The sequence below is a fragment of the Perna viridis genome, chromosome 5 (assembly GCF_037379345.1).
Source record: "Perna viridis isolate PV_CMFRI_1.1 ecotype Kerala chromosome 5, ASM3737934v1, whole genome shotgun sequence".
Taxonomy (NCBI): domain Eukaryota; kingdom Metazoa; phylum Mollusca; class Bivalvia; order Mytilida; family Mytilidae; genus Perna; species Perna viridis.
Genome location: NC_142449.1, coordinates 26,556,879 through 26,583,936, shown reverse-complemented (window position 1 = coordinate 26,583,936; position 27,058 = coordinate 26,556,879). Strand labels below are relative to the sequence as shown.

The 27,058-nt window shown below is 33.0% G+C and overlaps 2 protein-coding genes across 8 annotated transcripts in view; one reads left to right on the top strand and one right to left on the bottom strand.

Annotated features, from left to right (window-relative positions):
* Positions 1–16,809, bottom strand: part of LOC148616871 (macrophage mannose receptor 1-like) — a 114,466-nt gene extending 97,657 nt beyond the window's left edge. Inside the window, exons 1-6 of the mRNA XM_088584015.1 lie at positions 16,630–16,809; positions 12,267–12,424; positions 7,269–7,408; positions 6,543–6,670; positions 3,711–3,810; positions 1,307–1,433 (exon numbers count right to left, since the gene is read on the bottom strand). Coding sequence (XP_088440141.1) covers positions 1,307–1,433; positions 3,711–3,810; positions 6,543–6,670; positions 7,269–7,408; positions 12,267–12,424; positions 16,630–16,699 — 723 coding nt within the window. The 5' untranslated portion in view covers positions 16,700–16,809. The remainder of the gene's footprint in view (positions 1–1,306; positions 1,434–3,710; positions 3,811–6,542; positions 6,671–7,268; positions 7,409–12,266; positions 12,425–16,629) is intronic.
* Positions 16,810–19,758: 2,949 nt separating this feature from the next.
* LOC148616870 (centrosomal protein of 89 kDa-like) overlaps positions 19,759–27,058 on the top strand; it is a 33,911-nt gene continuing 26,611 nt past the window's right edge. For 4 of the 7 annotated variants that reach the window (XM_088584014.1, XM_088584009.1, XM_088584012.1 and 1 more), the window contains exon 1: positions 24,142–24,237. In XM_088584014.1, the coding sequence (XP_088440140.1) occupies positions 24,157–24,237 (81 nt within the window). In that variant the 5' untranslated portion in view covers positions 24,142–24,156. Of the gene's footprint in view, positions 19,836–20,531; positions 20,553–24,141; positions 24,238–27,058 lie in introns of those variants that run through there. The other 3 variants (XM_088584011.1, XM_088584010.1, XM_088584013.1) reach the window with 2 other exon arrangements.

Below are 27,058 nucleotides of genomic sequence, written 5' to 3'. Positions count from 1 at the left end.
TGGCGACTTGGTTTCTCATTCTTCAGTTTTAGTGTGATTTCTTTAAGTTAATTTGTGTTATTTGTGGTGCTCTTTCTATTCACAAGGTCTAGTCTTTGTCTTAGTTTCTTGCATATCCAAGACTTGCCTACTTTTTTTATGTTTTCAAACTAGAAATGACCATTAATACAGTAGTAACATAGCCATGTAAAAAATATGAAATGAAACCGAAAAAAAAAACAGAAATCAGAAAATTTTAGTAAAGTTGGCCAAATTGTAAGGAAATTGAAAAAAATTGTGAGGGCTTACAATGCATTTAAAATCATGAGCCTTATGCCAAAATCATAAGGTTAGGCAACTCTGATATCCTATTCCTTGTGCTAATCATGGTCTTCTTGCCTTTACATTCACTTGACCAAACCACAATGATATACTTCATATGTAACTAATTAGCCATTTACATTCATACAAAAAAATAACATCAATGGTAATATACTTTCCTATATATCTGCTGTAATAACAGACTTGTCATTTATGAAATTACAGCACCATGCTGACTTTTCTTTTACAACTGGCTTGCTAATATGCTTTTCCAAATGTGAAAATGCCTCTTAACTTGAATGCTGGAACTACTTAGCTTAAATGTACTTACATTTTTTAATTGAATGGATCTTTTTTTACTTTTTTACTTTCAGTTTGCGGATAAAATGACTAAGGGTCAGTGAGGACAAAATATTGGGTAGGTTGTGTAACTGTATGGCTTCATTTAAACAGAAAAGAAAGGGTGAAATTATCTAAAAACACTACTCTTGAAATGATCAATCTTTGTGAATTTTTATGGCATAGTAGAGTCTGAAAACAAGGAACTTATTTAAAGAGGCTTGAATTCATAAATACACACAAATCACAAAAGTGTATAATAAAACAAACTTGCAGGAAACCTAATTTTACTAAGCTACAGTGTACTAAACAAAGAGGAAATGGCAAATTTCAAAATGAAATGCACAATTAATAAAGATTTTAATAAAGAGATTCGCAGAGTGCAGCATGAAACAATCATACAGGTCAAACCCAGAACAACTGGAAAAAGTGCAGACATAATATCAGTTTTTAATAAACTTAAGCAAAAGGACATACAGTTCATTATGGACACAAAAACTGGTTTGGACACAATATAGCACAAAATTTGAAATTTAATTAAGCATTTTCAAAATCAGACCTCTTTGGGTAGAGGCCTATTAGACCTCGAACACCGTAAGAGATTTATCTGAAATCAGACTGAAAAATGCTAGACACCACAAAACAGTCCTGCTAAAATGTCACTTACTTTTTCATTTCTATAGACTCCAATCCATGTGTCTGTCTGTCTGTAATTAGATATCAATGAAACAGCACTAAAGGTAGGCCAGTCAGTTGCAGCTGCTAGATTGGAATCCATAAACTCACAATCAGAACTGAAATACATGAAAGGAATATTTGTTTAAAACTCTACAGTCAAACCTGTTTAATCAACCACCTGGTCAACCCTGTCCACAGGGGCTTGCTGCAACTATCAAATAGGCAGCTTGGCTAATACCGATATGTATAAGTGGAAAGGCTGATGCAAGATTTAGGGGTGCTTTGCTTCAACTCGATTCTTTTCTAATAAAATCAAAAAACCATTACTATTTACTGCTCTGCAATCACTTAACAAAGTAAGACTCAGGTTTCACCATCAAAAACTTCTTATGAAATTTAATTAAGTAGCTGTCTTTGTAAGAATCATGCAAAATTTGAAAAAAAAGGCTACAAATTTTTATTTTTGAAATTAAGTTGTTTTATGGGTCTACATGATGAAATATGTAATTATTCATTCCAATTTGTCCTTTCTTAAGAGATAATCGACATTGAAAATCCAATACCTCGAGACTTTTGTATTTGAGTGTCATTTACAGAGTTATCTCCCTTCATTTTGAAATCTACAGTGCATTCTATATAATTTTTATCTCCTAAAACACAGGTTATATGAAAAACCAAATGTTAGTTTCTGTTGCAATGGCAGTTAAAACAAAATATCAAAAATAAAAATAAGTAGGCTTTTCACCCATGAATCACATTTTGCATGATTATTAGGTGGAGTGCTACTTAAAACAAAAATTTTTACATTCACATACACTGCTATCTATATTATAACTATAGGTTTCATAATTAGTCACAAGAGGACCACAAGAGCCTGAATTGCTCACCTGGTAATTTTTCACCATTCAAGGGCATTAACTCTTACAAGGAGTCATTTGACAACTTTTATGCCTAGAGACTTTTTTAGGCCTTACAATAAGGATCATTTCAGCACTGAAAGAATTTGGCTAAACCTAACAGTTTTGGAGATAAAATATGCGAAAAACTACTGTCTGACCACTATGTTCTATTTTTAGTAACGGTGGCCATATTTTTCAACAGATCAATAATCCCTACAGCAGTTCTATGCAGGATACCCTAAAAAAACATTTGTACCAAGTTTGGTTCCAATTGGTCAAGTAGTATCAGAGGGAAAGATTTTTGAAAGAAATAACATTAAAAATAGCAAAAAACGTTGAAAAAAAGGCAATAACTCCAAAATGGCTTAATGGATTAAATGGATTGACCACAGATAGATTGCATCATGCTGAACACTTCTAATTCATCAGAATTTAGCAAAACATATGGGTTTTGGAGATATATGTGAAAAACTATTGTCTGACCCCCAGGTTTTATTTTTAGTAATGGTGGCCATGTTTTTCAACAGATTAAAAATTCCCGCGGCAGTTCTATGCAGGATACCCCAAAAAACATTTGTACCAAGTTTGGTTCCAATTGGTCAAGTAGTTTCTGAGAAGAAGATTTTTGAAAAATTGTTGATGACAATGACGACAATGACGGACGCCAGGTGAGATAAAAATAGAATATCACAGAATATCAACTAAGTTATTTGATTTCATCATAACAAACTAGCATAGCCGAGTTAAACAACGCAAGTTGACATTTTGAAACATTCAATTTTGATGAGTAATAAAACCATTTTCTTTATGATTACTCTTGAATATTTGGTCCTATGACATTCAGCATCTTGCTTAGTGATCATCCTTCTATGACAACACCAGTTGTTGCAGGAAAATATCTAGCTGTCAAAGAAGTAGATAAAAGGACCAAATCATAGAGATATGATACTCTATTTCATTTTTTATCTAACTTTATAAATAATCCATCAAATACATGTATACAACTTGACTTCTGAATTAGACTACTGATGTTTTGTATTATTGACATTTCCCTCATATTCTGTTCAATTAGTCACTGTTTAGAACTGTTGGTACATGACTGACAGGTAGATAGAATTCTAGAATCAAAATTTTATTCCATTTCAATTTGAGGATAAGAAGTATTTTAAATTCATTCTCATGTGAAAAAATACGTGTAGTAAACTGTTATGAAGGGCTGACTTCTCTGGATAATTATCATGTAGGTAAGGTGAAGTTGCAAGCCCTCTTATGCACCCCCACTTGTACAAGAAGTTGATATTGATCAGCACCCAAAATTGCTTAAAAAATATGCCATATTTATAAAAGCCACAGACCAAATTTAAAATCAATCCATCCATTGGGAGCTGAGATAATTGCGACCAAATTCAGACATACAGACAAGGTGATTCCAATATAGCACCTACTCATTGAGTGTGGCATAATAAGCATTCTTACAATTTCAACTCTACTTACATAGAATCATTCCAAGTCTTGAATTTAGGCACAAACTTATAGCACGATCCGTTATGATATTCCCATCCATCGTCTGCATCACAGGTCAGTGGGCTGGTGGCTAAATTAGTGAGAATAAAAAACCAAGTAAGCTAACTCTTAATTCACTCCAACACCAGACTTGCATTAAAGTTTTCTCGGACATGAGCAACTCAGCAGGTGTTTTTGAAAAGCAGCAGAGGAAGCTAACCCTTCCAATGCACTCAGGGGCGGATTCAGGTGGGGCGTGGGGGGCGTGCACCCCCTCCCCTTCCCAAAAAAAAAATTGCAAAGCATGGGTTGTCATGGGTAGATTTAGGCAGTTTTAGGTTGAAACTTTAATTTCTCGCTAATTTTATCATAAAAGATATCTACATTGCACCCACTCTAGAAGAATATTTAAAAAATTTAACCTAAAAAATTTTTCGCCTCCCTCCGCTTGCCGAAATTTTAACTGTGCACTCCCCCCACTTCCCAATTTAAAATCCTGGATCCGCCCCTGGCACTGTGTCCATGTTCCCAGTTTTTATTTGAGTCCAGGGTTGCTCTTTTCAGGGCTAAATTACTTTTGTTTCTTCGTGCATATTATCTTGCTTAATTTGGTTATTTCACAAGTTCTTTGTTGTTTTTTGTCTATTTTCTTTGTTTAGGTGTTTATTTTCTTTGATTATATTCCTTTTTATCACATGTACTATTTGAATCTCTTGATTTCTCCCTCACACGTCTATTTTGTCAATAAACAATGAAACCAGATCAGGTTGATTATTCCTCACCTCTGAAAATGCAGGTCTAGTAAATCTCTATATGAAATGATGAATAGATATACAGAAAGACGCACAGACCAAGATGATGATTCCTATGTACAGTTTGAGGGGGTATGTAAACCTGTAAGGGCACAAAATTTTATGTCTTCTTTAACCTCAAGGGGAAGGTAGAAAACTAGAGTCTGTGCATTTGTTTCCTTTCAGTTTTCAAAGTGAAAACAGGGGGTTCAAATATTATAGATAGTGCTCAACCTATAAATCTTATCACAATGTTTGCTATGGTGGTTAAGATACGTGTCTTTGACAATCCATCATTCAAATAAATTTCAACTGGATGATGATCCTTCAATTTTCATTTGATTTGAACTCATGGCGAACCCAGCAAGGTCAGGGCTACATATAATACTGTCGTCATATGTATGTATATAATGATGAAAACTGAAACTTATGTTGCACAAGTCGTGAACTGGAAACATTATTACCATCTTCAGGAGATGTACAACATACACACTGCCACTTGAAGATAAGGGTCTTAGTTAAACACTTGATAAAATATCAAGGATTTCCTAAGACTTTATAATGTAAACATAACCATAGTTCACAGTGCAAATAATTATGTTCATGGCCATTGTATTGTGTTTCGTCGTTTCTATGGATACATAAACCCACAAATTTCTAATTCAAAAAGAAACATTAGTGAATTGCTATATGGACTAAAATATAAGTTCAAATTTTCAAGAAATGCTAGGTATTATAACTTTAGGAAATACATGTATTTAGGCAGAGATGTCAACTGGTCTTTACAAGTAAACTGAATCTACCATGAATAAAATTCTGATTTACGGCTTAAATTTAAAGGAGAATAAATTACCAGAAACCTAACATGAGTGAAGATTAAAGATTGGGTTATTTTTCATGAATTGAGAAATTCAAGCATGAGTGGAATGCAGTGGAATGAGTAAAGACCAAGAAATTCTCTAATCAATGAAAGATAACCCAATCATTGATCTGCAATGAGTATAAGTACCTGTTTCTTCCATCAAAACATATGTATTTTGTTTGTTTGTCCTAGATAGTGCCGCCGTTTCTTGAAAGTTGAATCATAGTATAAAGTGACATCAAATTTTTCTCTTGCCTTTTTTTTTGAATATGTCTATGATGCTGCTACTTTTAAGACATTTCATTGGATAAGAGATAAAGTTAAAATAAGCATGCATGATCTCATCTTAAACGGGTCATCTCAACTCACAAAGGGCCATTTCCGGAAAACAATAGTTTCTTTTGTTCGTTCGGCTGTTCCACTGACTTTCCTTGTCAAATGCCAAATCTTGTGACATGCAATATATGAAGTAAACTCAGCTGATTTTGACAGTTTTCAGGGAGATTGGTATAATATGGCATTCCTTCTTTGTAAAGGAAACATTACAACAGCAAAATTCATAATGAACAGCAAATTTTTATGATTTCATTAAAAAAAAAGTGATAAAGGAGAATCCTATAATTGCTTTTGAAACAGTAACATTACAGCAATTTCTATTGCACATGGTAGTAAGAAGAGAAAGGTATACACAGAGAAAGATATAATTATAAATGATATCCTAAAACTAAAGCAGAGAATGTTCAACTTACATTTTTTTTCACCACAAATGAAGACAATATTTAATTGAAATCAAAAATGGATATGGTAAATATGTCAAAGAGACAATTACCCCACCGGGATGAAAACTGTCAGTTCAGGGCCACACATGGGTCTTCAATGAATGATGAGGAAACCTTCACATCACAGGGCTGTTTTTGCCTTCAAAAACACGTATCAAAATAGTGACTAAGACAATGTCACTTTTAGATCACTTTATTTTGGCCATATCTACGGACCAAAACATAAGTAACTTATATCATACCCCTGCTTCTCATTTAGTTCTAAATACTGAATTAATTTTTTAAGTTAATAGCAATTTGTCCAAATAACCCACATTAGAATCCCCCTAAACAATTCTGTGTAGGGCTGTGGTAAAAGTAAATAAATTAGAAGAATGCAAATCTTGCTTACCTTTGTCAAATTCACAAACATAACCAATCTTGCTCTCACAGTTGATGTCATTTAGATAATGTGGACAGCATATTTCTGCACAATGTTCGTTATTCTTGTAGTTGTTTGGCTCTCCCTGACCCCAACGTCTGAAATCAATAAAGTTTTCTGGTAGGCCTATATTTGCTGAAGCTTTTTTTCCTTACATTGCATTTACATAAACTTGTCAATAAATACATGAGGAATGATCGTTGACAATTATGTTTGTTGTATCATGATCAGAACTTTGCAACAGGATTTAGTAACTAATTTACTGAAGGAGTGTCATATACATATAAAATTCCTGAATCTAAAGATTTTTTGCAGTTTCACTTGCAAATACCACATGATCCGGCTTACCATCATATTATCAGTTAGCCAGGTAAATTGTCACTTCCTTGTAGTGCTGTATTTTTACACGACAACAGAAAAAATAATGGACATGGTGAAACTAAACAAATGCACCACCATATGATTTAAATTAAAAAACAGTAAATAGGTTCTTTAACTAACGAGAAAGTACTTATATACATGGGGTAACAATTTTTGAGGACAAAAACTTAATTCCCAATGAAATACATTAGCACATATTTTTCGTTTATTTATACTGTGAGATATATCAAACAAAAATTTCAAGAATCCACAAAACAATCATTTGTCTGCAATCAACTAACATTGATATCCACAAATAAAATAAACAGTACTTACACAAATGAAGTGTTCAACTGTCCACCAGATTCCCAATACCATGCAGTTCCATTGGCTTCTCGTTTCTGAAGACTTGTCCACCATTCCATTGGTCCTTGGTTTTTTGTTTTGATTTGTTTGAATTCTTGCTGTAGCCATCTCTGTCATAAACAAATGAATAATTAAAAGTTTGATTATGCCTTCAAAAACTCATGTCTATCCATGTTCCAAAATTCAAAAGGGTACAACTCCAACAAAATTCTCTGGATCAAAGGTCGAACACTGGGCAAGTATGGACACACCATTCAAGCTTGATACATGTCCAAATCGAGGTGGTTAATAAACATTTGACACAAGATAAGGATTTAACCAGAAGCAAAGTGACCCCTTTTTGGCTCTTAACAGTTCAATCCACAACCCTCTAAACCAATCCAACCCCTTTCTGTTGTGATATGACGCCTTGTGATATACATATAGTTTTAAAAAGGTTCATTCACGTTTACTCAATTTACTGTCCAGACAACAGGAAAATACTGTTTTATTGTCCCAATGTTGACCCCAATTTCTTAAATTGTTCTAAATCATAACCATGTGACCCCCCCCCCCCCCCACCCCACACCTAAATCAACCCAAATCTTCCTGTGTTGATATGGTATCTTGTGTTCCAATATCAAAAGGATCCATTCACATCATTTCAACTTATTGTCTGGACATCAGGAAAATACTGGTTTCCAGCCCTTTTTTACCCAATTTTTCTGAAAGGTTCAAGTTACAACTCCTAAATATTTTGGTGGTTTGGCACCTTGTGGTACAATATCAAGATATCTATTCAACTTTACTCAAATTATTGTCTGGAAATCTGGTAATATGCTTGTTTCTGGTTTTATTTTGTCCCTAATTCTGAAACAGTCACCACTACATCACTACATCACAAATCAATCCAAATCTTCCTTTAGTGGCATAACAGCTTTAAAAATTTTGGTACAATTTCATAGAGTTCTACATACTTATACTTAATTTATTGTCTGGACACAAAATTTTTTTACAGACACCAGACAACAACACCAACAATGTTGAAGACAATAAGGGATCAATATTTCGTAAGAATCAAAATATTATATGACACCAGGCTTGATAAAAAAACATGTAATCTCGTCAGCACAGAAAAAATATGTTTACATAAATTTGCATGTTTTATCAAGCTGAACAAAAAACTTATGTGAAGAAAATCATACAAGGCAAAGCACAACATGTCAACGTGATAAATCATGGCTTTTATGAAACTGTTGAACCAAAACATTATGTTTTGAAGTCCTATTCTAATGGCTTCTGTGCAATATGTATATTTTTCCTCTCTATATTTTTTATAATATAAAGTCCCCTAACCAAGCCAAATCTCCAATGTCCCCTAACCAAGCCAAATCTCCAATGTCCCCTAACCAAGCCAAATCCCCAGTCCCTAACCAAGCCAAATCTTCAGACTTGAAATGGTTATGTTGGGACAAGTTCCACTGTATTCAAACTTCAAATTCTGCTTTGAAATCAGTGATATTGCTTTCCTGGTCCCTTTTTGGTCCATAATTCAGACTTAATTTATCTCCAAAATAAGGCTGTTTCCTCTCATGAAAACTTCTCAATTTGTCCCCGAAAAAAAATGACTATAAATATTTCCAATTGATAGTTAAAGGATAGGATAGAATGTTTCTACTAAAAATTACACTGAATGTTTATGACTTTATGACTTTCTCTATAAAATTAATCATTTTAAGTACAAATTCAAGGTTTTGTATGGATGTTCCAAATTACCCAATTTAAAAAAAATTATGCATATTTTCCCAATGATAAAAGAATGAGGTAATTCTGAAAAAGGCAAACAATAACACAGGAGGTAATAAATTCTTAAATTTCTCTTTCAAGAAGTTTATACATAAAATGTCAAGTGTTTAAGTAGTACTCCAGCTAAGAATCATGCAAAATGTAATTCATGTTTGGAAGGCCTACATATTTTTATTTTTGATATTTTGTTTAAGTTGTTGAAGTAAAAAGGAACTAATATGTCCCTTTTCATATAATCCCTGTTCATAGGAGATATAAATTATAAAGAATGCACTATATAATTCAAAATTAGGGGAGATAACTGCAAATAATACTGAAATGCAATAGAAACTATTGAATATTTGACATGAATTATCTTCTGAGAACAGATAGATTGGAATAAATGATTATACATTTCATCGTATAATTCCATAAAACAACTTGAAACAAAAATAAAAATGTGTAGCCTTTTTGGGGTGTATCACAAATTACAGAATTTGCATGACCCTTAAACAGACTGCTACTTAAATTGTAAGTACATACAAGGCAACTCCAGGTGAACCTACTTATTTCAGTAAACAGGACATTGGGCATGTGATTTACTAGGAACAAAAAAAAAGAAGAAAAAATGACAGGCTCTCTTGACATGATACAAACAAATTCTATAAATAGGAACCACTTTAAATTTTAATTATAATTACCTGTAATTGAAAGATTAAAAATACAAAAGGAATTTGGCTTAAAATAAAAGTTACATTAGATAGTTCTTTTCATTCAAAGTTTCTTTAATTGTACTACTGCGTTGACAGTGATTTCCCTGCTGTTTTGGGGAAGGGTCAAGGTCACAATGTAATTGGAATTGTGACTTTGAGAAATAATCTATATACATGAGGGCAAGGATTTTTGGATCGTATTTCAAAATAATACCGTACCTACTTTAATTTTTTATGACGAAAATTTCCATTGTATAGAAGTCCATGAGATAGATACATTTGATAGTAGAGTGGAGAGAAGATTTTGTACTTGTAACAAATCTTCATTTTAATCATGTTAAATCTTAAGACGATGTTTAAAATAAAACTGTAATAACATCAGCAGGGGCGGATCCAGGATTTTAGATTGGGGGGGGGGGCCGGCAGTTAAAATTTTTTAGGTTCAATTTATTGAATATTCTTCTAGAGAGGGTGCAATGTAGATATCTTTTGTGGTAAAATAAGCGAGAAATTAAAGTTTCAACCTAAAACCACCTAAATCTATCCCTGACAACCCAAGCTATGCAAATTTTAGGGGAGGCACGCCCGCTACGCCCCCGCCTGAATCCACCCGTTAAGCATTTCACATATAACATGTATTTAGAACTGTTTTTTTTTTTCTAATATGTGTAAACTGAATGTCAATCTTTACTACTGATTTCTCAAGTACAAAAAGTAACCAATAGTTAAACAGTATCAACTTTACACAAATTTACAAATTTTGTTTCATTTCACCTTTTTCAAAAATGTTTAAAGCTGTCCAAAAGTTAATTTGCATTTACTGGGTACATTAAAAAGCTTTTATCCAACACAATAATTACATGTATACTCAGATAAAACCAATTTCAGCAAAGGAAGATAACTTCCTTGATGAATATAAGATTTTCCAAACCTAGACGCTTTTATCAATTTGAATTTTCCTGCCAATTTTACTTGGTTAAAATCACTGCTCTTCACTTCCTCTTTTATTTTAATTAGAAATACTGTGAGCAAGCTCACAAACTTCAAATGGACTTAAATGCAAAACACTTGTTGGATTATCTCCCTTTGGCATCATCAAACAATAATTATATTCCTTCATGCACCTCTACATATGATAACCAACCTTCCTATTACACTACATCAAAATCATTTGAGCTGTTTAGAAGGAGTTGCATTTACAAGGTCTTAACCAGTAAAACCCTTAACTTGGATTGCCTTCCTTTGGAGTCCTCAGACAGTAACTTTACTCCTTTATGCACATCTGTATATGATACCAAACTTTCCGTCAAAATTTCAGCAAAATCCCTTCAGCAGTTAAGAAGGAGTTGCATTTACTAGAAATGTGGACAGATGGACGAATGAACAGACAGACAGACAGACAGGGTGATTCCTCTATATCCTTCTAAACTTTGTTTGTGTGGGTATAATAATAAAAAATTGATGAAAGGATAAAGATCTTGACTGATAAGTATTTTTAATGGAACATGTTCAACTCATTTAATGTTTCATGACACAAGAACTAAATTACCTAAATGTAAATTCATTACTTGAATATCTTTTGAGGCCAAAAATGAGTCCCTAAAATCATCAGTTGATATGAAGACACATAGATATCTTAATTCAATTTGCAGAAATAATAGAATATCATTGAGCTAAATAATTGCCAGAAACATATTTACTGGGTTATAAAAGATGTATTGAATAATACAAGAAGAATTTAAATTTGGACTATCTTTTTGTGTAGTGATCAGAAATGAGTAGGGAAGTTCCTGACATGAACCGGTGACATAAAGTATACAATAAAAGAAGAGCGTTCCAGTGACTCCTGCGAAAATAAAAAAAGTGCAAAAAACTTTAAATTCACTGAAATTTTCTAAGCCCAAGGGCCATAACTTCCATAAAAATCAATAAAACCATAACCAAAGTTGAACTTAATCTGTAACTTCTCATAGTAAGGCTATGTACGAAAGATAAAATAAATTGATAAAGGCATTACAAAAAAAAGTGCAGAAAACTGTAAATTCACAGAAATTTTCTAAGTCCAAGGGCCATATCTTCCATAAAAATCATTCAACCGTAACCAGAGATCGAACTTAATCTGTAACTCTTCATAATAAGGCCCCATAACAAAAACAAACTTATTTACTAAAAGCATTACAAAACAAAGTGTGAAAAACGCAGACAGACTGACGGACGGATGGATGGACACCTGGCATTCCCATGTCCCTGTGACATGTCACGGGGAACAAAAATGGATGATACAGAACAAAAAGATAGACAAACATGGGGAGCACTATATACCTTCAACTCTCAGGGCACATGATGTAAAAAGCAGTACCAAAGTTCAGTTATTGCATTTAAGTTTGCAAGACATATACTGGTAAATATAATATAAATAAAGCGAAAATATTTTTCCTTGTAAGAAATATCCCAAAACAAAGAATAAATATGTTTTAAGCCAAATACATACCAACTCAGTGATATCTTCAATAGATAACAACTGTGATCTCATTGAATGGCAAGCATATTGAGCATCAGTCCAGGTTCTGTGGTGATTGTAGGCAAAAAAGTAGCACTTCTTTCCTGAAGGACCATCTACCCACCCTGATGGGCAACTTTGTCCATATACTGAAATCAAACTTACTGAATAAGAACTCATGTGATAAAAAATTTAAAAATTAGTGAACATTTTTTTCAATTTTAGAAAATATTAGAAATACAAAAGCAATGAAAATAGAAATGACTTTTTCATGTTCTGTCTGTGGCACAGCCATCACTATCATGTTACTATTAATAATTGGTGGCTAGTAATATGAATTCCTATTTGATGCAGAAATCACCACTTATTGAGTGATATAAGTGCCTGTGGCAACTATGTGAATTATCTTGTGAATCTCTGGTCAACTATCACTGAAACATTTTTTTTTAAATACTGTGACAGTATTACTGTTCATGGGGTACCAATTTTCATGGGTTGAATAAGCCATGAAATTTGGTTCCCAATGGACAGGAAATTTCCCAGTCATTTGTATGGTAGAGTTGTAAAATCCCTTAATTCAAGATCCAACCAAAAGATACTTTTTCCCTTAACCATGAAAAATGGTACCCACCAACAAAAATACCTTCACAGAACTTTACTGGCAAGTGTTACATTTTCAGATCATTGTGTTAATTTTTTTAAATGCCATCACCAAAATATCAATCTGGAATATACATGTAGAATGACTTCGGCTCATTTTCCAGTCCCTCAGTTTTGGCTAACTATATCATGTTTTTAACTTCCAAAATGGAAATGGAACTATTAAATTAGCAATGTAACTTTGTTCTCGCATGTAGAAATGTACCCATAATTTTTCATTTCAGCAATTCAGGAAAAAGTCAACCTGACCAAATGATGTAACAAAATAGTGGTTTTCATACTACATTGGTACTTGAAATAATGACCTAAACTTGCATTATTAAGTTCAGTTTATACCCTTCAATAATTTTTTTTCACCTAACTTGAGATTTGCTCACAGAAATTGCTCTAGTCAAGATTTTTTTCATTGATTTACTCAAGGATTTTTATACTAGTCAACTGTAAAAATCCTTGATTGACTGTCATAGAGCATTTTATTTAAATAAATAAGTGGTGACAATGGTTTCACGGAACAAAAGAAAAGCCACTATTCAGGGGGCTGATCCAGGATGGTAGCTAGTCGTTTCGCCCCGATTACCTGTTCGCCCCGGGTTGTTTTGCACCGGGTCGTTTCGCCCTGGTAAGCGACTCGTTTCGCTCTGATTATATTTTACTGTTTTCATTAATAAAATATCACATTATGTATTTATAAAATTATTTATAAAATATCATATCATTAAAAAAAATATATACTTCAATTTTAACGTTTTTAATTATCATCCACTTTCTTTTGTTATTTTGACATGATAATAGCAAATTGATTAATTAATTTTATTATAAATTGTTTAACAATAAACTAGCTGGCTTCAATCAACATGTTATAAAACAATGAATCCAGGATACATTTGCTAACTTACTTCTCAAAAAACATTATACTATGCAGTGATCTCGAAAAGTGTCAATTTGTCCGATAGAAAATGACAAAGACTGACAGACTTTGAAATTGTAAGTGAATGTCTGATATGAGATATGTCCATTTCAAAAAGCCTTGTGTCAGACGGAATAAAATAAAACAAAAAATGTGACTCTTTACTAAACTGCCATGCCATTCTTTACATGAAATTTGCATTCATCATAGGCATATGAATTGGTATATTGTGTGTATTTGTGCACTGGAGACACTAGATTTTTTTAATTTTTACTCACTGGAGATTGATTCCTCATACTTTGCATGGAAATTTATAACTGGGGCGAAACGACCCGGGGCGAACGGGAATTGGGCCGAACGGGAATCGGGGCGAAACGACCCGGATTCATCCAGGATTTCAGGTTGGGGTGAAATAGAATAAAATTGCAAGCAAAGGGAGGAAGAACATCTTTGGGTGTCAAATTTATTTTTGCAAGAAGGATTAGTTTTCTTAATTTAAGATGACAGACTCATCGTTGGATCCACACCTGTTTATGTGGCAATAATGGTCTCCTAACTGGATAACTTTTCTGATATTGGTTGTTTTTCTAGTACACGTATTTATATCTTTAATGATTCATTGATCCCATCATTTTCAATATTTTTAGCAGTGCCTGTCTCTGTGAAGTTGCATAGAATATGGCAAATGAAGATTACTTTCTATATGTTGAATGTATACGCCCCTACACTAGTTGCTTCACCTCCACATGTACTAAAATTTACATTACACTCCCTAACCTACAGTAACCCTTGAGTATCTCTTTTCACTTCTTGAAATACCTGTTGTGTACTCTTATGCTGTAAGCACCCTTATTTACTACAAACAGTAATACAGTTAATACTGTTGGATACCAACTTATGCCACATAAATGGTGTGTTATTTTACAGTAGTTAAATATTATTTGCAAGCACATTCCGCGGGAAAATATTATAATGACCTAAGTCTGATTCGGAATGAAGTTGCTAATATGTTTCGGATTCACTCAGGCGTGCATAGAAGTGCACGTAATGACAAAAATATGGTAATATGCCAAGTATGAAATTCCTTGAGATGACCTGGACACCCCAAATAAAATGGTTGATAGAAAAAGGTGTCGATTTTATGAAGTCACCTCCCAGTGTCATAGTTCATGCACATTATTATACCCCATTTTTTTTAACCTTGCATTAATCGTACTATCTACAGTGAGTGCACCATCTTACGACTTGAACTGCAACTGGGAAAAGTTTGATTTAAGAATTAGAATTCCATATGAAACTGAAGGACACAAACGAATGTTAAAAAAATGAGCACTAATATAAAGGTAATGCATTTCAGTTAAGAGCGAGGTATTGTGCTTGTCCCTCTATCAAATCTGTAAATTATCAGACTGGAAGAGTAATCAAAGGAACCAAGGTTCTAGCGGTAATCAAAAGAATGTAATCCAGGGACAAAGACCAGATATGGAAAACCGACATACTCAACAAAGAAAATCAAGAAACTGAAACAATACATACAAAGTAACAAAAGCGAATGAGCAACTCGGACTCCACTAAAAACTGGGAGGAAGGAAACTTATTTGTAACAAAAAGTACTTTGCTATAAATACAATCAGAACAAAAAATTGGTTAATATATTAAATTCACCCTTCAGGTCGCTTGCAATGCCGATAATTCGTTCATCACATTTCCTGAAAAATCGATCCTCATTGAAAACAAAGGATACAATTTAGATATCGTAAAAATTTCCCTGAAAAAGAATGATATCCGTCAACAGAAAAGACCCGCTACATTTGTTAGATTTAAGTTAACATGACCAACTTCAATGCAGAAATATCATATAAAAACTCAGGTTTTCCCCTGGATATATGTCGTCAGATGAATGCCAAACGAGAACATACAAGTAGCAAATACATGGAAGATTTAGAAGTGTAGGGAAACTTTTGTTCATTTCGTGCAAAATATTGGCAAAAATTAGCAATGTTATTGTGCGGTTCTCCCATTCATAACTGTTTGGCTTGGAACGCCCCCACTTCCTTTTAAAAAATTCTGGATCCACCTCCGAAAACATCAGAAATTGTCCGTCAGTGAATACAAAGTTTGTGTGCATGTCACAATTTACCATCCATTTGCGCGTTTATCCCTGCTATTTACGTTACATCGCATGTGTGTCGTTTTATATTTGAACATACACTTACTTGTAAAAAGGTGTTTGCATACTTTCAAAGATTTGTATATCTTTAAAAAATAGTTTTAAAAGTTTTGTACAACATTTTCCAGAATACATGTACTACGTAACATAAAACACCAACAAAAAGAAATTCAAGAAGAAATTCATTCAACTTTGAATAAATAATTGTCTGAAAGAAGTAAAATCCGTTATTTTTCTGCTTGCAGCCGAACAAGGGAACCGAATACATTTCTTTAACATTGCAGTCGTAATGAAAAATATTTCGTAATTCTGAACATTCAAATGATCTCCAGGGTTGGTTCTATATATTACATACTGTCCGAAATTCCATTTTGATAGAATCATAATTATCCTTTAACAAAGTAATGCGAAATTATCCTCTTTTTGATAATCAAAGATTATTTTTAACATTTCCAAAGTATTACTTTCCAACATGGAAAATTCGTACTTATACAGGCATATCTCAGTTGTAGTAGAATTATTCAGCCATGTTTGTAATTCTTGACGTGCTTGACACACTAATTACAAAAAAGTCCACGATCTTGTCAAAAATGAAGTTTTCCCAGTTATGATCTTACCTTGTAAAACTACGATGCAAAGAACGCTAACTAATATCTCCCACCCCATCACAGAAGAGTGGCATGTCATGTTCGGTATGGTAAACTAGCCAAATGAAGTTAGTTTTCAGAAATGTAATCCGTTGAAGGAAATGTGCACTTATACAGAGAAAATAAAAGTATCCCAATTAATCTTTACCGACAATAAGATCTTCTTATAGTGTGTAGGTTCTCATATTACTTGTTTCCGCGTTGAATTGATGAGGCACGGATTTCGAACTGGATTAAAAAAAATACTGATGGAAGTTTGTTTTCATGTTGCTAGTTATATATATATAAGTCAACATCGTTTATTAGTTGACATAAATATGATATTAAGTAGCTGTCTTTGTAAGAATCATGCGCAATCTGAAAAATGAGATACACTCCAAAAAAGGCTACATATTTTTATTTTTGTAATTAAGTTGTTTTATGGGTCTATACTATGAAATGTGTAATTATTCATTCAAGTCTATCTGCTCTTAGGAGATAATTGACATTGAAAATACAGTAGATTCTATAGTATTTCAGCGCCATTTACAGAATTATCTCCCTTAATTTTGAAATCTACAGTGCATTCTATATAATTTTTATCTCCTAAGAGAACGGGTTATATGAAAAACCACATGTTTATTTCTGTTTACTATGACATTTCAAACAAAATATCAAAAATAAAAATATGTAGGCTTTTTACCCATGAATCACATTTTGCATAATCCTTATCTGGAGTGCTACTTAAATGATGTAAATTCCCAGAGCAAACGGCAAACAGGATCTGGGAGAGATGAGTGGGAATGCGTATGACCAAGATTTAGTGTATTGTTTTGCAAGTGCAGAGGCGTGGGTCAATTTAAATCAGCACCTCAGCTAAAGATGGTAAAATTAGGTGTTTCCACCTTCCGAAACCATCATGTTCAACACTATAAAACAGCATTTCCCACCACATGTGTCTCTACTCCATGAAATAAAACCAATTCTGGGTGAAACTTCAGATAAACAGTTTTGGGCCTAGTGTTTGTTTATTGTCAGTTAGACTGTTAGTTTGTCCATTTTCTGATGACTCAACTATTCTGTTTCCAGGTGTGTCGGGAGTACCGCCGACCCCAAAGAAAACGGGGTAAAAATTCTACACCCCTCACTTAAGTCCCGGGTGGCTCAATCATTACTATACGGTTGTGTTTTAAACGTTGTGATTTTGTGAAATATAATTCATGGTGTAACAAGTATCAATACTTTGGGGGTCGAGTTTTTAACAACTGCCAAGACCGGAGTGACCAGCTTAAGGAGTTGGTACGTATGGACGCATATAAAATTGAGTTGTCTTGTAAAACTTCGTATTTTATGGGAGGTAAGAAAAATATGTAACTGTGTAATTCTTTGATTTTGATCTTCGATAGTGTAAAGTAAAGCTGTATATGTTAGATGGTTTTGTGTCATTCTAATTTTTGTATTATCCCCAGTACATTAAAGAGTTTTTAATTAATTCATTTTAATGTGTGTGGTCCTTCAACTAATGACACATTTTATGCCCAGAAGAAGTGATGTTGTACTGCTTTGATATGATACAAATAAATTACAAATTTTCAAAATAACACCATCTTAATGGTACCGCCAAACTAATTTGTACTTTTTTGACATCGTAAAATATAAGACCCAGTATTATTTGCTGTTACATACTTTTAAGTGAACACCAATTTATTTTTAAAATAATGCATTTGCTCAAAACGTTCAAGGACCCTTTGTGCATTTTCGATTTTTGCCGTAAATATCGACTTTCGAGTACATCTTATGTTGGAGTGGTATACCGATGTATGCCCCCCTTTTTTGGGCCAGTCTACTCTTTTTACAATTGTAAAAGTTTTCTTCTTTATTTTTTCTTTTCTTTTTTTCTTTTTTGTTATTATCTTAATATGGAAGGGAATATATAATTTTTGTGAACATTTTACATGCATCTCTTTCCTGTCTTTTTTAAAGAAATTTAAAAACATCTGAATTTCCAATTGATAGATCTTACCAATATTTTTTATGCATTCATTTTCAATATGTTTATTACATCAAAGTCAAAACTCAAAAAGTATATAAGAGACCATTTGTGGATAGGCATGTGTCTTTACGGGTAGGCTCTTCATTTATTTCAATTTGAAGTATTTATTGGAAGTCGTTCGTATTGGTGGTTGTAACAGATTTTGAACTTGTTCTTGGAGTCGTGTGATATATATACACTCCGAAGCTAGACAGTAAAGATAGCTAAAATGAAAATTAATGATCTGATATGCAACGGAACCCCCCCCCCAAAAAAAAAAAAACAAAAACAAAAACAAAAACAAAAACAAAAACAAAAAAAACAAAAACAAAAACAAAAACAAAAAAAAAAAAAACTGCAATATGACGGAAAATCATAATAGTCGTTTCTAACTCTGACAAATATTAACAACTGAGGAATATTAACACTATATGCAGGATCAGCTGGTATATTACCGCACAAGAAAGGAAAATTAATATTTTTTAAAATCAAAATCGTCTCGTTTGGTTTATATTTTTGTACTGAGATGACTGTTGTTGTCAAATTCGAAATGAATGTCTAACAATGACGCGGGAGAAGCTGTTTTAGTAGTCTCTTTAATTTCTAGCACTGCATGGTTGATATAAATAAACGGAAGCCATTCTCCAAATTTAGGAGAACATCGTCCAAATATCGATATGTGAAATTGAAGGATCTAGTCTCTTTGACCCTTTTTCTTTCGCAAGATTTTGAAGGAACGTCGATTCATAAGAATAAAGAAATAGGACGGACAAGAGGGGGCACAACTTTAAAGTCGGTCTGTATTAAAACTTAAACTGAAATTTGTGGTGCAAATTCAACTAAATCATATGCTGCTTTATCCGCATGTTCAAAAATAAATAAACTTTCAATTTGGACAAGTATTTTCATAGTAGTCCAGTCTCCTATTTAAATCATTTGACTTATTTTTAATTATGTCATCTTATGTTTATTTACTCGAGTTGCATAATCATGGACTAGAGTTTCTTTTTTACAATCAATGGACATAAAGACAAAACTGATGGCTGGGTTTTATGTCACAAAAATAAATTGAACATGCGCAAACCAATTGTTTATAATAGTTTCTGGCACTTCCGGTATTTAAAATACTATGACCGGGCGGGGGAAGAAGACAAAAAAGACCTTTGTATGTAAAAGACGAGCAGTATATCTTATCACACATGCACCATAATTTGCACTACAGATAATTTCTAATGCACTGCATATTTTGTTGACAAAGCTCGCCATTACACACAAACAATTGTGGCGGAAGAAAGTTGTTCGTGCTTGATCTTGTTCATTTTTACAAAAATTGAAATCGATTAGAATTTTTTTTTACCTAGAACATTAAGGCCATTAAAATAGTTTTAAATGTATCGAGCTTAATCTTGTAATATGAGGCAGGTGCAGCCTGTATGATGACGAACAGTGAATGTGCCTTATAACCGTATTTCAATGAACCATTAAAAGTAAAAGAAAAAAGACCATGGGACAAAATTTAGAATGGCAGCTATGGCCAGATATTGATGACCAAATGTAGCTTTAGTTTACACTGCAGATATATTGTTCAATAAGAGTTGACATGTTATACAGTATTGTACATAATTGTATCACATAAGGGAACTTGGTCGAAGTTCAACTGGGAAACAGTAGTTGTACTATCTTGAATAAAATGTTATAATAATTATATTAATAAACACCGGGCTGACCTTATCTGGAAGCTTTACTCATTTTCAAAATGAATACGATACGGATACGATTATATCCGGGTTTGAATGATTGGTTATTCCTGCAAGAAAATACAATATTGTAACTTCAAAGTTTCAAAGGCGGTGAATTCAAATTGAAGGTTAAAGTCATGGAGGTAAGTTTTTGTCTATTTTTAATACCTATGTATGATAATATTGATAAATATATGTTGAATGGGGTCTCATATATATTCAAGATACATTGATTTTGGAGATGTTTTGAATGTAAAACAATTATAAAATAGACAATTTTAATGAAAAACGACTGATCGACCTTCCCCTATTGAAGATTTTGGTATATTGGGAAATTCTACCGTGCTTTTGTTATTTTTAGGAAATCAAATTTGAGTTTTGAATAAAGATTGAAATGTCCATGTGCATCGTTCTGCACGTAAATACCTACAAAAATAAACATCCTTAGTACCGTAGATGTATTGTTTAATCTCTACACATTCTATAGTATACAGTTCCTGTCTATTCAAAATCTGACGTACCAATGATTGAATATACAATGTATACTGAGAGCATGTGCAGGCATTAATAGTAATTTTTGTAACTAAAAATGTATATTAACTTACACAGTTTACAGCTTTTGGGGTGAGGAAGAACCCTATTGATTTTGAGGTCAATATGTCAAAGGTCAAGGTCACAACGACTGTGAATTCTACTCGGCAGGGACTTTGGAGCTTTCTTTTGTTTAATATAAAAAAGAAATCCAAGATATTAAAAATACCATGATGTTATATATATGATTGACTTTAAATTTGTTATGCAATACATGCCTATTTTGAGAAGTATAAAGATTTTTCTCATCAGCCGTATTCAACTCTAAGTAATTTGAAGGTAGGAAAACCAAAACTTATTCGAAAAATGATGCAAAATCCATATAATCAAGGACATACACCCATGTGAGGCCAAGTTGTTGAATTGCAACTTATTCTTGGATCAATAGAAAAACCACACAAACTTCATAACTTGGTCTACATGCAGGGGCTGTATTACTCTCTAGACTATGATCCTATCTTTAGTGAAAATTTAACACCCTACAATTAATGGGGGTAGCTTGAGAACACAAGGAGAAACGAGAAATCAACTGAGTGTCTTTATTTCTGTCAAATATGCTACTTAGTAACCCGGGAAAGAGTTCAAATCCTTAAACCAGAGAGTACATGTATATTATGTCAGTACTGGTCAAATTTACCCTATACCAGGTCTAACTTCCCCATATATGATAAATAAGGGTTTCTGCATATTATTTAGAGCATCTTTGACCTCAGAGGCAAATGATAGGTAAAACAAAGAGAAGAAATGAACTGATTACCATGTCATTGCAACTTGTAATGATAAATGTGGTAACCAGTAACGGCAAAGTCAAGGACCAGTTGAACGATCTCAACTACTGTTCGAACCTCGACCAATTTCCTATATGTCCATGTTGGATCACTTTCATTTTCCTGTTTTTTTTTTTTTTAGTTTTTGTACTAATGTCTTGTCTAGTGCTTTATCATAGCCCACAGATCCCTATAGTTTGACCCTATGTGATACATGCTTAAATCATATAAGTTGACAGGTATGTGTTTTAGTGTGATTTGCTTGAACAATATATTAGTAGAAATGAAAAATTTTTCCTCGAACAGAAGAGATAATACAGGTAATTAAAGACTGAGGTCTTCAAAGTCGCTAATCGTCAAATATTCTATGCCACTGATTTTGGCTGGCTTTCAACATTCAAAATGGCATTAATGCGATATGCTCTTAAATTGGATGACTGCCACTAGAAACTTGAATCCCTTGATATGATTACTCTTTCATAACCGTGGTGACCCTGATGTTTTTCAATCAAAACAACTGGTTACCAGGAAGTGCAGGTAATGTTTTCATTCCACAAGTTTCTCTCAAATTTTTAGCGATCTTTGGGGCACTAGGGATATTGATCATGGAACACGATTAAACAACTGGCAATGGCTATTTATATATATCAGGCCCTGATCATGTATATGACCCATATAGTAAATTGCAACTAGCCCCTGTGTCTGAATCATCGGAAACTGGGTAATGTTCAATGCTAACCGATCATTTCATCTTTTAATGTAAACTTCCTGTTCTCATACAAGCAAAAAACACACACAGAACGTGTACTGTATGATATTTAAGAGGTACTTTTTGATCTCTTATGAAACTAGAACTATGAAGCTATAACCCAACAATGATCAGGATCTTCATGTGGAGTAGTAATATATAATTATGCTAATCGTATGCAAAGTAAAGTACATAAATTATTAGTGCAAGATGTGGCTAACAATATAAGCGACTTAAAAATGATTAAAAAAAAAAGCAATAACCAATGAAATGTAAGATGTACAAAATCATCTCTCCATTCTACTGTATGAATTTCGTTGTTCAGAGGTCTCTTCATGGATTTCAATACAGTTAAAAATGAAATAATACTCATCAAGAATTTTAATTAGAAACTAATTTTAAAATATGGTTTAAAAATCCTTTCCCTCATGTACTTTTATGTGTAGATTACTACCCAAAGTTGTAATTTTCACTCTCTTTTTCCAGATTGCATGGGCCCTGGTGCCCTTACCCAAAACAGTTAAGTAAGAAATCACTGAAAATAGGTAAAGGTCATTGATTTGGTAAATAAAATTTGCAGTTCTAAGTCAGAAATTGAGAGACCTACACCACAGGTGTAAATCTGTACCACTGCTGTGTCATATGCAAATCTTATTACTTTGGCATTTGTTGGTTTCTGTAAAAGGACATTTTTTCTCCTAATGCAAAGAATTGAATGGAAGGAATACTTGACATCTTGTCACATTTCATCTTGTATCTCACTTTTCTAGTGCTCATCCCTTTCATCATTAATGAAAGACTTTCAGAAAGGCAAAACATTTCCAGTCTAATTTCATTATCTTAATTCTATGAATGTACAAAAACAACATGCATGTGATGTAAATTATCCATTTGTTGATCACCCATGCATGACTTACACTTCATTACATTTGTATATATACATTTTTGTACCAAATGATCAGTAAAAGTCAGATGCTGATCAAAAAGTTTGATACGGAAAATTCCTTTGCTTCTGTTTACCTCACCTGGCCCTAAGACCTAAAATATATACTTAAAGAATGACGATAAAACTCAGATGTTCTGTTGGTGATTGGCTTGGTTGTATTAATTTGATATTTTGTTTATCTAATCGATTTCAGTCCTACAAAAATGTATGTTGGACCTTCATCGGAGGTTAAATCTTGAAGTATCTAGTCTTTTCAATAGTATCATACTAGCTTATCATGCTAAAGTGCCCTTTGACTTTTTTGTAGTTATTAATGTTGTGGTTACATCATAAATGGTTGTTGGATATCCCGCAGTACCACTTCCTGTAACCTTGTTTTTTTTACAGTTTCTCTAGCCTTGCTTGAAGTATTTGTGTCAAGTATCAGCATTCAAAGTGCTGTAATTTAATACTTTTAAATATAATACATGTGTCTGGTCTCATATGTGACTCATGTATTTATATGTGCAGTAACACCATGTTATGGTACTAATAGCAAGGCAAGCCTCCTCCTTCATACCAAAGATCTAAAGTACACACTTGCAACATTTTTTGTGTTTATTTCTAAATAGTGCTGTTTTATCATCTTATGTATTAATTTGCGGACATTGTGTCTACGACCACTTAGGGTAATTGCTTATAACAAGGAGATTAGTATGGTAGAGTCAAGTAGCTGTGTTTTTGGTCTCTCATGTTATAGTTTTAAGAACTCTCAAGAGGATTATGTCCATTGCATTGTAAGTTACAGCCTTGTACTGTTGCACTTAAAAGCTTTGATTAATGTCTTTTGTCTTATAGTTAATTATAAGATGTTTTTTTTTTCTTTTTCAATGGTAAGTTGTACAGCAGTAAAAATGAAAAGCATCATACAATCATATATCATTTGAATTTAGAATTATTTTGGATTTTAGAAAATAAGCGGGTCAAAATGTTTGTAGTCTAACCCCTATTAAGGGTTAAATTTTCCCATTATTCAATTTTCTTTAAATTTGTACATGATATTACACTAACTGTAACGCATCATTTGTCAATGTTTTAAGAAAATTCACCATGCAGATTTTGAACACTGGAGACTTAAATATTGCTGTTGTTAGAAATCTGAATCATTGGCTAAACTGAACCATATCTCAGATTCTGGTATTTTAGGGTCATTTTGACAGTATATTTAAATAACTGAATATTAAGTCAAATTCTCTTCAAAAGGATTAATATATCAGATTTAACATGGATTTTTTTCTATCCATTTTGTAGTAGAGATACTAGGCTTTTATTTTACTAAAAGAACAATAAAGGGGGAATAATTTACCAAAGATCTTGCATCATTGCTTACCCTACCGGTGCACTTGGTCCATGCTCCCAGTTTTTAGTGGAGGCCGAGTTGCTCATTAACTCATTAATGCTTTTGTTACATTGTATGTATGAATTTAATTACTTTATGTTCTTTGTTGTATATGTCTGTTTTACATGTCTGGTCTTTATCCATTGTTTACAAATGTACATTCTTTTGATTACCGCTATAACCTTGGTTCCCTTGATTATTCTTTCATTTATTTGCTGATATAGAAACCTCTTTTTTGCAAAAAATCCATAATTCAAATTTCGTGCAAAACTTATATTATATGGACTTTATATACAATGTATGCGAATCAATAAACAAATTTTTAGAAAAGTTTACTGTGTATTTTTTTTCTTTTTAAGTTTTGATTATTGTAGGGTAAGGCATTGAAATATTTTTTTAATAATTAATCATTATGGCTAAAATCATGTTAATATTCAATAAGGTTACCAATTATCAAATTATGATGACCTATATTGAAGAAAGAGCATTGCTGGGCACAGCTTGAGTAAAATATTTGTTTTAATGCATTAAGCCATGTTGGAGTTATTGCCCTTTTTCAAAGTTTTTGGCTGTTTTTAATGTTATTTCTTTCAAAAATCTCCTCTGACACTAATTGACCAATTGAAACCAAACCTGGTACAAATGTTTCTAGGGGTATCCTGCATATAACTAACATGGCTGCTGTTACTAAAAATTGAACATAGAGGTCAGACAGTATTTTTGCATATATCTCCAAAACCGTTAAGTTTAGCTAAATTCTGGTGGGGTAAAAGTGTTCAACATGATGAGATCTATATGTGGTCAATTTTTTGTTTTAATCCATTAATCCATATTGGAGTTCTTGCCCTTTTTGACATTTTTAATTTGTTGCTATTTTTAATGTTATTTCTTTCAAAAATCTTCTCCTCAGACACTATATGACCAATAGGAACCAAACTTGATATGACTTTTCCTTGGGGTATCCTGCATAGAAAAACATGGCTGCCTCAAAATAGAACATAGGGGTTAGTCAGTAGCTTTTTGCATATATCTCCAAAACCCTCAGGTTTAGTCAAATTCTGACTGTGAAAAAAGTGTTCAGCATGATGAGATCTATCTGTGGTCAAATTTTTGTTTTAGTCCATTGAGTCATGTTGGAGTTATTGCCTTTTTTTTGGCTATTTTTTAATGGTATTTCTTAAAAAAATCTTCTCTTCTGACACTATTTAACTAATTGGAATTGGGGTATCCTGCATAATTCTGTTGCAGGGGATTTTTGATCTGTTGAAAAACATGGCTGCTGTTTTTAAAAATAGAACATAGGGTCATACAGTATCATATATCTCCAAAACTGTTAGGATTAATCTGAATTCTTTCAATGGCAGAAATGATCCTTATTATTAGGACTACAAAAGTCTTCAGGGATAAAATTTGTGAGATGACTCCTTGTAAGAGTTATTGACTGGAAAACAGCATGTCTCTCCAATTTACAAAAAGGGTCTAAATATAATCCTGAAAATTATAGACTAATATCCTTGACATGCATTTGCTGCAAAATCTTAGAACATGTTGTAATTAGTGCCATCATGAACCATGCAGATGAAAACAATATTTTATATCCACTTCAACACGGCTTTCGTCAACAAAGGTCTTGGGAAACACAACTTTTAGAATCAGACTTAAAAACTATGATATACAAGGCAAAATTAATAAATGGATACATAGCTTTCTATCAAATCGTACTCAAGCAGTCGTCCTTGAAGGTGTAACATCTGGCTATGTTGACGTTCAGTCAGGGGTACCCCAAGGTTCTGTTCTGGGACCCAGTCTGTTCTTATTTTATATCAATGATATGCCAGTAGGCCTAAATTCCACAATATGTCTATTCGCTGATGACACCATAGCCTGTCTAGCAGTTAAATCTAATGGTGATTGTAAATCATTACAAAATGACTTAGGAAAACTAGGACAATGGGAACAAAAATGGCACATGGCATTCCGCCCCGACTAATGTAATGTTCTCTCAATCTCCAGTAACAAGAATCCTGTCAAATATGCCTACACATGACATGGCCATACACTAGAACATGTCGATAAAGCTAAATACCTTGGCATTACAATCCAATCTGACCTTAAATGGCACAGTCATTTAAATAACATATGCAATAAAGCCATCAATACATTAAGCTTCTTAAAAAGAAATCTAAACATCAGTTCCACCAAGGTAAAAGAGCAGCCAT